Genomic DNA, 13,030 nt, shown 5'->3' on the forward strand with positions numbered 1-13,030 from the left:
TAAATCCTCAAACTTAGTTTGTAATAACTTATACTATTAAAGTTATATGGCAAATTTTATAGTCATTGTAATCTCTGAACTCACCCTCGTGTGACGTATGTTGTTACGATCAGATATTCAGTGGTTTTATCGGGATTTTACCCGACAGACTGTCAAATTACTCGGTTTTAAGTGTGTATTAACCATTTTATCGATATTAGTGATGGTTAACGCATTTGATTCGGATTAATTTTGGCGGTTCTGACACAAAAACACACTCGAATTCCTAGGTCAGGATCATCCGGTGTAGGGCCGGATCATCCGGCCTGGCCTCTTCCAGGCGCTCACAGAAGTCCGGGTCCGGATCATCTAGGCTAAGGCCGGATCATCCGGACTTGCGCAGTGCTGACCAGCACTGTTTGGCTGGATCATCCGACCCTGTGCAGAAACTTTGTGTAGAGTGTTTTGTGAGTGAAGTGTTTGACTCTCAAGAATATCATCTCAACAAGAAGCATTCTAACAACCTAAAATTCGATCAAATGCATCCCCCTTGATGGTACGGTGAACCTATACTCAAATTCAAACCAAAAATTAAAATTAAAACTCTAATATAATCCACCATACTTAATTTGAAATTGGGGACCTTTTTTCATCTTCTTTTTTATTTTCTTATTTTATTCCTGCACACACTTTCTTGAAAGCATCATATCCCAAAATGTGATTGTCAAAAATCACCAAAATTATTTAGGGGCCTAGATGCACTTTCAATCTTTCCCCTTTTGGTGATTGATGACAATACCAATTTGGGCTCAAAAAGGGAGGAACAAATTCTAATTAAGAGATAGAAGAGCTCCCCCTAAATATGTGCATGAATATTTCAAAGTGGCCTCAAATGCCAATGCACATATTTAAGTGAGCTCCCTCTACGTCATTGCATACATGTGCTTTTGTGTGATGAAATAACCATGATGCATATGACAAAATTAACACAACAATAAAGTGAGAAATAATATTACATCATCCATAAGCATCACAACATAGATAAAAAAATAGGTTCTACATCATACTAGCAAATTTAGTCTTACAAACCGAAATTATTCGCGTGGCACACCACACATAACACCATCACATAGTTCTTACATGTCCATAATATAAATGAGATAGATAAAATGATAAAAAGTGATAGATAAAGTGATGAAAAACAAATGAGGGGCCTCCAAGCGCCAAAAAGGAAGCTACTCGTCATCGTCGTCATCGCCATCTCCATCACCATCTCCATCAGACTCGGTCTCCTCCTCATCATCTTCCTCTTCCTCCTCCTCATCATGAGTTTGACCCGGCATTTCTTGACCTCTATAGTCAAGCTCAACATCCTCAAAGGGGTTCTCTTGAGGCACATAGTCATCCCATGGATTGTAGACCCTTGGAAGAGTAGGAAAGTCTCTAGGTTCACGAACTGGAGAGTGAGGAAGATCAACTTTGGCCATGATTTCCATTTGCCTCCTCTCCAACTTGAGAAGTTCCTCATCTCACGGATCTCCTAGGAGTTCTGGCGACACATATTGAAGAAAACAAAAATACCTTGAGCAATATAATTCAACTTGCCTTTCTTCCCTTTGCAACCCTTTCGCCCACGTGAGGTAGATGGTCCAGGTGAGGAAGGTGCTGCTCGAGAAGATGAAGGAGCTCCTCTAGAAGATGATGCACCAGGAGCAGAAGCAGATGTAGGTGGATAAGCACCAGGAAAAGGTCCAGAAGGTTGAATCCCAGTGCTGTGGTTGCTAATGTGAAGAGCTTCCTCAATCTTGCCTTTGGTTGTATGATAAGACACATGAACGGTACTGTGCACAATATTGAGTTGAGTCACTGTCTTGATCATATGGAATATGTAAGGAGTATAGTGACATGCACTAGTAGAATCTGATGAGTGTTGACGCTTCTTAAAGCGCCAATTTACGTACCGCAAGTGCACGAATCGTGTAGCTTTTCCCTTAGAGTATTCCCCCAAGGTTTAACAATCCACGGAACAAGTGTATTACTATGCTTAACTAAGCACTAATGATGTTGGTAAAAGATCTATATTGAGTGTTTGAGTGTGAAATAGATCTAATCTAACCAATCTAATCTAATCTAGACTAGTGAGCAATGATAGATGTGTGCACAAGATATGAAGAGCATTTGTACATAGGGTCTAGGATCACTAGAGATGTAATCGCCAAGCAACGAAGAATGGATCTAATCTACCAAAGGTGTGCTCCAAGATCAAAACCTTTCCCTCCTGCATACTGTCACTACACGAGGATAATCGGTAACGAATCAACAAGAACACGATAGTTGATGTAATCAAAGTAAACGATGCAAGAGCAAAGCAAACCCAAAGCCAAGTCACGAACTATTAGGCATCAAAGCATCATCAACAAGAATCATGGTAGATCAATCTCATAAAGGATTCGGCAATTACAACTCAAGATCTCCTTACAACCCCATGAACAAACGAGGACTTTACCCCATGAAGCTAAACGAAGCGTAGTCGGTCATGGTGACGAAGGATCCCTTGCTGTCCTCCAACTTGTAGCGGCGCCGAGGGACGATGAGGCCTTCGGTGTCGCCTTTCTCTTATGTCCAACTCGAATGTGTCTCTGGATGCTCTTCCTCTGCGATCTCTAGATCCTCTGGATGACCCCCTGGATGATTCCGCGATCTCCCCCTTTGACGGCGGCTTCAGGGTACTTATAGGCAGATATGGTCGGTGGTTTTGGTAAAACATAGATTAGGGTTGACGCATACTTCGTGCTGAAGAAAACTGAGACCGATTGGGCTCTGAAATGGGCTAGGCCGGCAGGCCCAAGGGCTCCAGGCCGGCCGGCCTGGGCCCTTTCTGGCCTCTTTCGGTCCCATCTTTCGCGTGCGGCCTCTTCTCGTTATTCCTCATCTTAGCCCAGTTATAACCATGCGTCAAAACATCTCCGAAAATGTCCAATTTCCTGCCAAAACACAACATGCTCCAAAATCCAGGACAAAATAAAAAACGGTCAAGTTCGGGTGCCAAGTGGCGGGTTAGTACATAAATCATCCCGAAGAAATTACCAAAACCTCTCCTAATTGTATAATAAAATGGGTACTTAAGGAGCGCCAACAATGAGCAAGAGATGATTTCATTCCAAATGAACTCTATAATTGCAAACTTGTGCTTTCCAGGCGCCATCTGTACTAACAAGTTCTTGGCCCTATATGAGATGTTGTCTGAGTCACCCCCTCTTGGAGTGAGAGTGAAGTGAAACAAAGTGTTGAGCAATCGATAGAATGGAGTGAGGCCCTTGACTTGCCCAAGAACAATCTCACCATAAGCCCGATCATACATGAAGTGCATCTTGAGGGGTCAAGTTCATTACCTTCATGCAAATCCACCTTGGACTCATCACGATCCACAATATATCCACCACCATAGCCAACTTGGCTTCTAGTGTGACCAAACAATATGCTGAACTGAACCATGGTGTATGTGAACCTTTTTCCTCCAATGAGAAACTAAAAGATCTGTCCACAGTCACTAATATGAAGTGTGGCATAGAATTGAGCCACAATTTCCTCATTCCAGGGACAAGAAAAACTCATGATATCAATCAAATCCATTTCCTGGCAATGGTCATATACATCATCAACTACTTCTTTAAGTGGTGAAGCTAACCCCTTCAAATAATTCCAATCAATCCACTTCACCTCTGTGGTGACATGCTTCTTGGTCATGATGACTGACTTATACCAGTCGGCTTGATGAGGAAACCAAAAGCGAGAATCACCACGAAAGCTACACTCAACCTCAGCTGGATCCTCACTATATCTCAAGTGATCAACAATATTTCCACCCTTCTTATAATTAACCATAGGAGGATCACGATGGTCACGAGTTGGTTAAGCAATAGTGGCCATGACATTCTCAAGATATGAAATATCAATATCATTATCTGGCTCAATTCTAGGATTACTAAGATCAGCTAGAGCAGAGCTAGATTTCCCTTTAGAAGTTCTCCCAGTACCTCTGCCTTGTCCTGGAGAGTATGCTGCACCACGACCCCTTACATTTCTCTTGGTCACCCCCTTCTTGGTGCTTTGCTTGGGCCTTGCGTAGACTTCCTCTTCAGAGCTCCTCCTATAATCATCATCACTGTCTGAATCAGTGAGAGGACCCTTCTTCTTGCTCACTTTGGTTTTCACCATCTAGAGAACAAGATAAGTAACCAAGATTTAGGATATGATGGAGAAAGAATGAAAAATTCAATGAATAAGTAGTTCTTTCCTGGGCATAGCCGGATCATCCGGGTATGCTCCAGATCATATGGACCTGTCCAGGTCCGGATCATCCGGCTCTGCTCAGGATGAACTCCAAAGTCATGAATCCAAGGATTTAGCCAACGAAATCTAATGAAACTCTAGGCATGACCTCTAGAAAGATAAAGAAGATGATTCACTGGAGGAAATCCCCTAGAACTTCCTACATTGAGAGATTGGGGCGAGAGGATTTTGAATGAAATACCTTTGATATTCCCGCGTGAATTGAAGGAGTTCCGGAGGGGTCTGGATCTTCTGAGATGTGGAGAATCAAAGGAGCAAGAGAGCTCGAAGAAATCCCGGTCGAAAAACGAGATCACCGCATGGAGCTTTTGGGGAGAAAAAGTGGCGGTGGTGGAAAAAGAAACAGGGGTTAGGGCACCCCCGCCGCCGGGCCTATATATAGTCTGACTGTCAGGGCCGGATGATCCGGGGTAAGGCCGGATCATCCGGACTTGACTAGAAGGTTTTGGTCGCAGGGGGCCAGATGATCCGAGTCAGGACCGGATCATCCGGGTTTGTGCAGAAATTATTTGGCCAATTGGACCGGATGATCCGAGGTAGGTTCGGATCATCCGGGTTCTACCAGAGAGATTTGCCAATTTAGATGAATTTGATGAGAGACATTTGATCTGAAGTGATAGAAAAAAAAGTATGGACATATAAAAGCCTTAACTCAAAATGATCAGGCACAATCAACAATACATAACAATGATCATTTGAGGTAAGGAATGATCCAACGATCACAACATCAAAAGTTTTGAAAATGACTCACACAAATAGCATTTTTCTCTAGTCTAGGCAACAATACAAGATATGTGCAACATGTCAAGCCAAGTTACAAGAATCCAAGATATTTAGCTCACTCCTAAGAAAATAGAACCTTTTCTCATCGAAGGGCTTTGTGAAGATATCGGCTAGTTGCTTATCGGTACTCACATGACTTAAAGTGATATATCCTTTGGTTTCGTGGTCTCTAAGGAAGTGATGTCTTATGTCAATATGCTTGGTTCTTGAGTGTTGGACGGGGTTGTTGGCTAGTTTGATAGCACTCTCATTGTCACACAAAGAGGGGTATCTTTTTATACTCACAACCAAAGTCACTCAAAGTTTGCCTCGTCCAAAGTAGTTGAGCACAACAAGCACCGGCTGCAACATACTCGGCCTCGGCAGTGGATAGCGCAACGGAATTTTGTTTCTTAGAGCTCCAAGACACCAAGGACCGACCAAGAAATTGGCAAGTCCCCATTGTACTCTTTCGATCAACTTTGCAACCGGCGTAATTCGAATCGGAATAGCCAAGCAAATTAAAAGTGGAGCCCTTGGGATACCACAAGCCAAGGTTTGGAGTTAACACTAAATATCTCAAGATTTTTTTAACAGCTACCAAATGGCATTCCTTAGGATTAGCTTGAAATCTTGCACACATACACACTAAGCATAATATCCGGCCCAGATGCACAAAGGTAAAGCAAAGAACCGATCATGGAGCGATATACTTTTTGATCCACAGAATTTTCATCTTAATTTAGATCAAGATGTACATTCACGGCCATGGGAGTCTTAATGGGTTTAGCATTGGCCATGTCAAACTTCTTGAGCATATCATATGTATATTTAGTTTGACATATGAAAGTCTCTTCCTTTATTTGCTTGATTTGAAAACCAAGGAAGAACTTCAATTCACCCATCATGGACATCTCAAATCTCTTGATCATGATCCTACTAAACTCTTCACAAAACATTTCATTAGTACAACCAAAGATAATGTCATCAACATAAATTTGACACACAAAGAGATTTTTATCTACTTTTTGTGTAAAGAGAGTAGAATCGGCTTTGCCGATTATAAAACCGTTCTTGAGAAGAAATTTCCTAAGGCATTCATACCATGCTCTAGGAGCTTGCTTAAGCCCATAGAGCGCCTTATGGAGCTTGAACACGTAGTTGGGATGCTTAGGGTCTTCAAAGCCCGGGGATTGCTCTACATAGACTAGCTCGGAGAGTGGTTCATTCAAGAAGGCACTCTTGACATCCATTTGATATAACTTGAAATCATGATGAACGACATAGGCTAGCAATATCCAAATTGATTCAAGCCTAGTCACCGAAGCATAAGTTTCACCAAAATCCAATCCTTCAATTTGAGCGAAACCTTAAGCAACCAATCTAGCCTTGTTTCTTGTGACAATGCCATGTTCATCTTGCTTGTTCCAGAAAACCCACTTGGTTCCAATGACATTTTGCTTGGGTCTTGGTACTAATTCCCAAACTTCATTTCTTTTGAAGTTGTTCAACTCTTCTTGCATAGCCATTACCCAATCCGGATCACCAAGTGCTTCATCTACCTTAAGAGGTTCCAAAGAGAAAACAAACGAGTAATGTTCATAAAAACTTGCTAAACGAGAATGAGTAGTTACCCCTCTTCGGATGATCCCAAGAATATTGTCAACGGGATGATCCCGTTGTACACTTTGATGCACTCTTGAATGAGACACTTACGTTGTGGTTGAATAAGTTCACCATCATCATCTCTTTCAACTTGAGCTGCTTCTTCTTGAGCTTCTTCACCTTGTGCTCCCCCTTGATCCATGACATGATTATGATCGCCACCATAATTATGACTTTGATCTTGAGGGACTCGAGAGCTTGATGGCTCAACTCTAGTGGATGATGATGTGTCGTCATTTCTTACTTCAACCGTAGCATTGCACCTTTCTTCTCGTGGCCTTACTTCACCTAAGCCCATCCTCATGATTGATAGATTTGGAGGTTCTTCATCATCTACAAAGCTCATATCAACTTGCTCTACTTGAGAGCCGTTGGATTCATCAAATTTCACATCTACCGTGGTCTCAACAACACCGGTGATTTTGTTGAAAACACGATAGGCATGATCATTAGTACCATAACCAAGTAGAAAACCTTCATCAATCTTTAGTGCAAACTTTGAGCTTTTAGCTTTTTTGTTAAGTATTTAATATTTGCAACTAAAAACTCTAAAGTAGTGCACCTTAGACTTGTTACCGGTGATTATTTCGTAAGGTGTCTTGCCCAAATACTTGTGGATATCCGGAGTCTTGTACTCATCAAGCATGGTTCTTGCGGCTTCAATCAATATCCTATTCTTCCTTTCCACAATGCCATTTTGTTGAGGTGTATATAGAGCGGAGAATTCATGCTTGATTCCTTATTCATCAAGAAATTCTTCAACATTGGTGTTTCGGAATTCTGAGCTGTTGTCACTCCTAATATTCTTGATCTTCAACTCAAATTCATTTTGAGCTCTTCTAATGAATTTCTTGACAATTCCTTGTACTTCGCTTTTGTCATGCACAAAGAATACCCAAGTGAAATGAGAAAAATTATCAACAATAACAAGACTATATTTATTACCGCCAATGCTAATGTAGGTGATTGGCCCAAATAGATCCATGTGTAGAAGCTTCAATGGTCCTGATGATGTCAAGATGTTCTTGGGAGGATGTGGAGCACCAACTTGTTTCCCAGCTTGACATGCACTGCACAACCTATTTTTCTCAAATACAATATTGGTTAGTCCTAAGATATGCCCACTCTTTTGAAGTTTGGTCAAGTTCCTCATGCCAACATGGGCTAGACGACGATGCCAAAGCCAACCCAAGTCAGATTTTGCCACTAAACAAGTCTTGGGATCAATTATTTCCTTAGAGAAATCAACAAGATAGACTTTGCCCTTTAAGTGACCCGTAAAAGCAACAGAGGAATCCTCCCTTCTAGTGACAGTCACACCCTCGTTAGTAAAGAGACAATTATAGCCCATCAAACAAAGCTGTGACACGGACAACAAATTATATCCCAACTTTTCAACCCAATAAGGCTCAAGGTTTATGTACCCAAACTAGTTTGGGTCCTTGGAGGTTAGTATAAGCCATCTTGGGCACCCACACACTCCTCAACTTCCTTGTGTGAGCACCAATATACTTGACCACCATCTTCCCATTTTGAATCACCACGGTGTAGTCAATGGTGTAGTTGCGTGAAATGGGAGGTGACACATTCTTGTTGCTTGTGTTGACCTTCGTTGTGTTCTCAACCTTGTTCTTATCTTGGTCAACACTCGTCTTTGTGTCACGGTGAGCCATGTTCATCAAGTCACCAAGGTTTGGTCCTTTCTTCCAAAGTGGGATGGACTTGCCATTCACAATCTTAGAACCATTTGCATTATTTCCTCTTGTGTGATCAAGTAAATCATGAATGCTTGGAAACCTTTGAGCCATGTTATAAGCCGGGTGTGACTCAAAATCACTCATTGGCTTAAGGTTTCCCTTTCCAATTAGCATGTTCAACTTGTAGATTTGAGCATCTTCGGCCTTGATTGCTTCTTCTAGCTTTGGTAGGTTAGTAACACAAGCATTTATATCATGATTATGACATTTCAAGCACCCTTTGCTAGTGGAGGCATTAGAGTCAAGAGTAGCTTTGGAATTAGACTTGGTTCTCTCCCAAAGAGTGCTATAGTTCACCTCAAGATTTTTGTATATATCTTCAAGGTGTGAATGCCTCTCTTGAAGTTCACTATGAGCATTCTTTAGGTTAGCAAGTGAATCATTTGCTAAGGCATGATCCTTTGACATCCTCACATTTGAGTTATTGGCAAGAGACAAGTCCGTTGCCAATTTCTCAATCTTATCTTTTTCCTTGGCTAAAGATTCTTCTAGAATAAGGTTTCTCTCCTTCTCAAGGATGAGTAATTCTTCTTGTTCTCTAAGAATCTCTTTCTTTTTTTCTAATTTCTCCATAAGTTTTTTAATTTATTTATAACCTAATTTGCCAAACTTCTTTATCATGTTTTTTTTTGAGTTGGGCCTCCTCTTCCTCTAAGTCATTTTCTACTTCACTAGATGTGGAGGTAGGGGAAGATGGAGGGTTGGCATAGTTTGATACCTTAGTCCCTTTGGCCATAAGACACATAGGGTCTTCATCTTCATCATCGGAGAGATTGTTGAAGAGTTTTGGTGTTGATGATGTAGAGAGCAAGCCGTGCCCTTATTGTCGGAGTCATCACTAGACTCCCATTCTTCACCAACATGAGCCTTGCCATGCTTCTTCTTGTACTCTTTGCTCTTTTCTTTGTACATTTTTTCCTTGTCATAACTCTTGTCCTTGCTCTTGCCCTTGTACTTCTTGTCTTCATTTTCATCATTGTCATTGAGATGACAATCCGCTATGAACTGACCCTTTTCACCACACTTATAGTATGTTCTTTGTTTGGTCCCTCTCTTGAAGTTTCTTTTCTTCATGGCCACATATCTTTACGGCTAAGGAGTGGGAAATCTTTCTCCTGTTACACAAATCAAAGCCGTAGCGCGCGCCCTATAGTTTTGAAGCGGAAATGAAATAGTTTCTAGTGATAGGTGCTGCTATGAGTTAGCATAGCCCCAAAGGGCTAGCAACTGGTTCACCAGGAGTATGCAATAAAGGCAAAAGCACTACGAATTATTGATTTAGGAATGGAAATTGAAAGGGGAAGTAGTAGCTAATAAAGCTATCTTTGCACTATTAGACAGTGGGAGCACCCACAGCTTTATCAACCCAGTGGTGATTGATGGGATTAAGTGTAAATTACTGAAATAAACTTCTTGAAGTTTTTGACCATCATGGATATTTCTTCATCGGTGCTATCTCCATCACTTGACTCCACTTTTTTCTTTTGCTTTGGTGGCTTCTCACTTGTTTCAACCGTCTTGCTTGGTTCGGCCTTGAGAGCAATAGTCTTGACTTCATCTTGACCAATTGACTTGGCAACATGTAGAGCATTCATCTCATGAAATTGCAACTCATTCAACAAGTTGATTGGCTTTATCTTTCTATATGATTCTTTGCCTCTAATGTAAGTTGCCAACATTGGATTTTTTGGTGCATATGCTCTGAGCATCTTCTTAGTGACCTTGAAATCATCCCAATCTTTGCTACCAATAGTTTTAATCTCGGTAACTAGAAGAGTGAGCCTATCATGCATTTGTTTAAGGGTTTCATCCTTTTTCATGACAAATGCTTCCAACTCTTCTTGAAGAAGATTCATCTTTCCTTCCTTGACTTCATCATTGCCTTCATGTGACATTTGGAGAGTTTCCCAAATCTCTTTTTCACTTATATCATTCCTCTTACTTTGTTGTACTCCATTGTGCAAAGAGAACTTTTAATGACTCTCACGGCTTGGGCATTGCAAAACAAATCATGCTCATGTTCCGGAGTAACCACTTCGCCTTCTCCAAGTTGAGGCACACCAACACACACAATGGTCCAAAGATGTGGGTTAAGTCCATATAAATGCATTTGCATGTCATCGCTCCAACGTGCATAGTCGGTTCCATCAAAGTGAGGAGGTTTGCCCATTGGAACGGTAGAGAAAGAAAGGTTGGAGGAGTGAAAATTTGAACTCTCATATGTATGAGACATTGCGTGAAAATCTTGTTGACTCTTTTTCTCATTTTCTAACTTCATCTTTTCATTGAAAAGAGCTAGATTCTTCTTTTCAACTCTCTCATTCATCTTCTTCTTTATCTTCTCTTTTCGCTTGGTTGCCCTTTCTTCCTCAGTCATGTCACCTTCAACATCGCTAACTTTGAAGTCACTATCATTGACTTCGTACGCGGAGGGAGCACCACTTTCAAACGTCTCACCGGCCATAGTGTTTTCTCTTAGCGGTTAAACCTTAATCAAGAGATTAGGCTCTGATACCAATTGAAAGGATCGACACTAAATCTAGAGGGAGGGTGAATAGGCCTGTTTAAAAATTTCTTGAAAAACTTGGCAGAAAAACGTCAGGCCCGGATGATCCGGCCCTATGTCGGATGATCCGACAGGGGGAAAGAATCTATCATGAGATTTGAAATTTACTTAGCTTTTGACGATTCTCTTTGAATACAAAGTTGACAAATAAAGTAACCAAAGCCTGTGAATCACTTTAGTACAAGAGGAAAGCAACTAACAAGTAGATCAAGTGAAGATTAGCTCAAGAACAATAAATACAATAATAAATGGAAGGGACACAAGATTTATCCCGAAGTTCAGTCCACAAAGGAGTTACGTCTCCGTTGAGGTGCTCACAAAGAGTAGGATTGCCCTTTAACCCTTTTCCTCACTCAATCAACCACTTAGGAGGATTGAGATGCTCACTAGCAAATGTCCACAAAGGATGGATAATACAAACTTTCGGAGGCTCAACCACAAAGGAATGGAAGCTCACCGGCACCTCTAACCATCTAGGAGCCAAGCTCCAACAGTAACCAACGCGAATCGACGAATCAAGGTTGCTTCAAATGCTTTTTGAGATGAACAAGTGCTAGCTCATGGAGACCTCTCAAATCACACCTAAAATCTCACTTCCTCTCAATCCCTAGGTGTTTTCTTGCAAGAATCGAGCTCTAGGATGGAGAGAAGTGAAGGAATTAATGTTTTGGAGGCATGGTTGGTCGGGGAGAGAGAGAGGAATAAACAAAGGGGGTTAAGGGGTATATATACTCCCACCCCCGAAAGTGACCGTTGTGTGTTTTCTGGTGGTTCCCGGATCATCCGAGGTAACCTCGGATCATCCGGGGTAGTGACAGAATAGGCAAAAACACACTCGAATTCCCAGGTCCGGATCATCCGGTGTAGAGCCGGATCATTCGGCCCGGCCTCTTCCAGGCGCTCACAGAAGTCCAGGTCCGGACCATCCGGGCTAAGGCCGGATCATCCGACCCTGTGCAAAAACTTTGTGCAGAGTGTTTTGTGAGTGAAGTGTTTGACTCTCAAGAATATCATCTCAACAAGAAGCATTCTAACAACCTAAAATTCGATCAAATGCGTCCCCCTTGATAGTATGGTGAACCTATAATCAAATTCAACCCGAAAATTAAAATTAAAACTCCGATAGAATCCACCATGCTTAATTTGAAATTGGGGACCTTCTTTTCATCTTCTTCTTGATTTTCTCATTTTATTCCTGCACACACTTTCTTGAAAGCATCATATCCCCAAATTGTGATTGTCAAAAATCACCAAAATCATTTAGGGGCACAGATGCACTTTCTCCGCCGCCGCCCTTGGAGTTGCTGGTGCTGCCAGCAGGAGAGGAAGCGGTGGCCTGGGTGGCGACGAGGGCAGTCAGTGTTTCCGCCTGGTGCGCAAGGGTGAGTTCCTCCAAGCGCAGGGCCTCCTTAGCCTCTAGGAAGGAGGGGAAGGGTTGGCTCCACCGAAGGTGAAGGCCGATGTTGGCGAAGCGCTCGTTGAGGCCTCGGATGAGGTTAAGGACGAGAGTCCGATTTGAGATGACCTCGCTGAGCGCGCCAAGATCGGTAGCCATCTGCTGGAGATGCCTGCAGTAATCTATGATGGAGAGGTCACCTTGGGAGAACCCGCGGAACTCGGCGTCGAGGTAGAGGGCGCGCGTCTCGCGGTTGCTGAGGAACTGTGTCTCCACGGCAAGCCAGGCGTCGCGCACGGAGATGGTGCCCGCGGAGATGGTGTCGGCGAGATCATCGGAGATGGACCTGAGGATCTAGGACTTAACGATGCAGTCCATGCGCGCCCAGTCAGGTTGGGCAGCAGCAAGAGGGGCGTCGGAGAGGACGTGGTCGTGGAGGGAGAACTTGCCGACAACGAGGAGGAACTGATCCTTCCAGCGCGCATAGTTGCCGGAGACGTTGAGGACGACGGGGATCAAGCCCCGGATGTTCTGGACCGCCACCGCCTGCAT

The 13,030-nt window shown here is 42.6% G+C and overlaps 1 protein-coding gene across 1 annotated transcript; it reads right to left on the reverse strand.

Annotated features, from left to right (window-relative positions):
• Nucleotides 1–12,322: 12,322 nt before the first annotated feature.
• Nucleotides 12,323–13,030, reverse strand: LOC120678206. The gene is made up of 2 exons (XM_039959356.1): nt 12,924–13,030; nt 12,323–12,824 (listed from the first exon to the last, which is right to left on the reverse strand). The coding sequence occupies exons 1-2, from the start codon at nt 13,028–13,030 to the stop codon at nt 12,323–12,325; spliced, it is 609 nt and encodes a 202-aa protein (XP_039815290.1).

This window comes from Panicum virgatum, chromosome 6N (assembly GCF_016808335.1).
Source record: "Panicum virgatum strain AP13 chromosome 6N, P.virgatum_v5, whole genome shotgun sequence".
In the NCBI taxonomy this organism is placed as follows: Eukaryota; Viridiplantae; Streptophyta; class Magnoliopsida; order Poales; family Poaceae; genus Panicum; species Panicum virgatum.

What these genes read in the sequence shown, in the direction of transcription:
- LOC120678206 (XM_039959356.1), bottom strand. Translation starts at nt 13,030, where the DNA reads ATGCAGGCGGTGGCGGTCCAGAACATCCGGGGCTTGATCCCCGTCGTC. An exon ending in TTCCTCCTCGTTGTCGGCAA is followed by an intron (nt 12,825 to 12,923) that starts GTTCTCCCTCCA and finishes CTAGATCCTCAG; the next exon opens with GTCCATCTCCGATGATCTCG.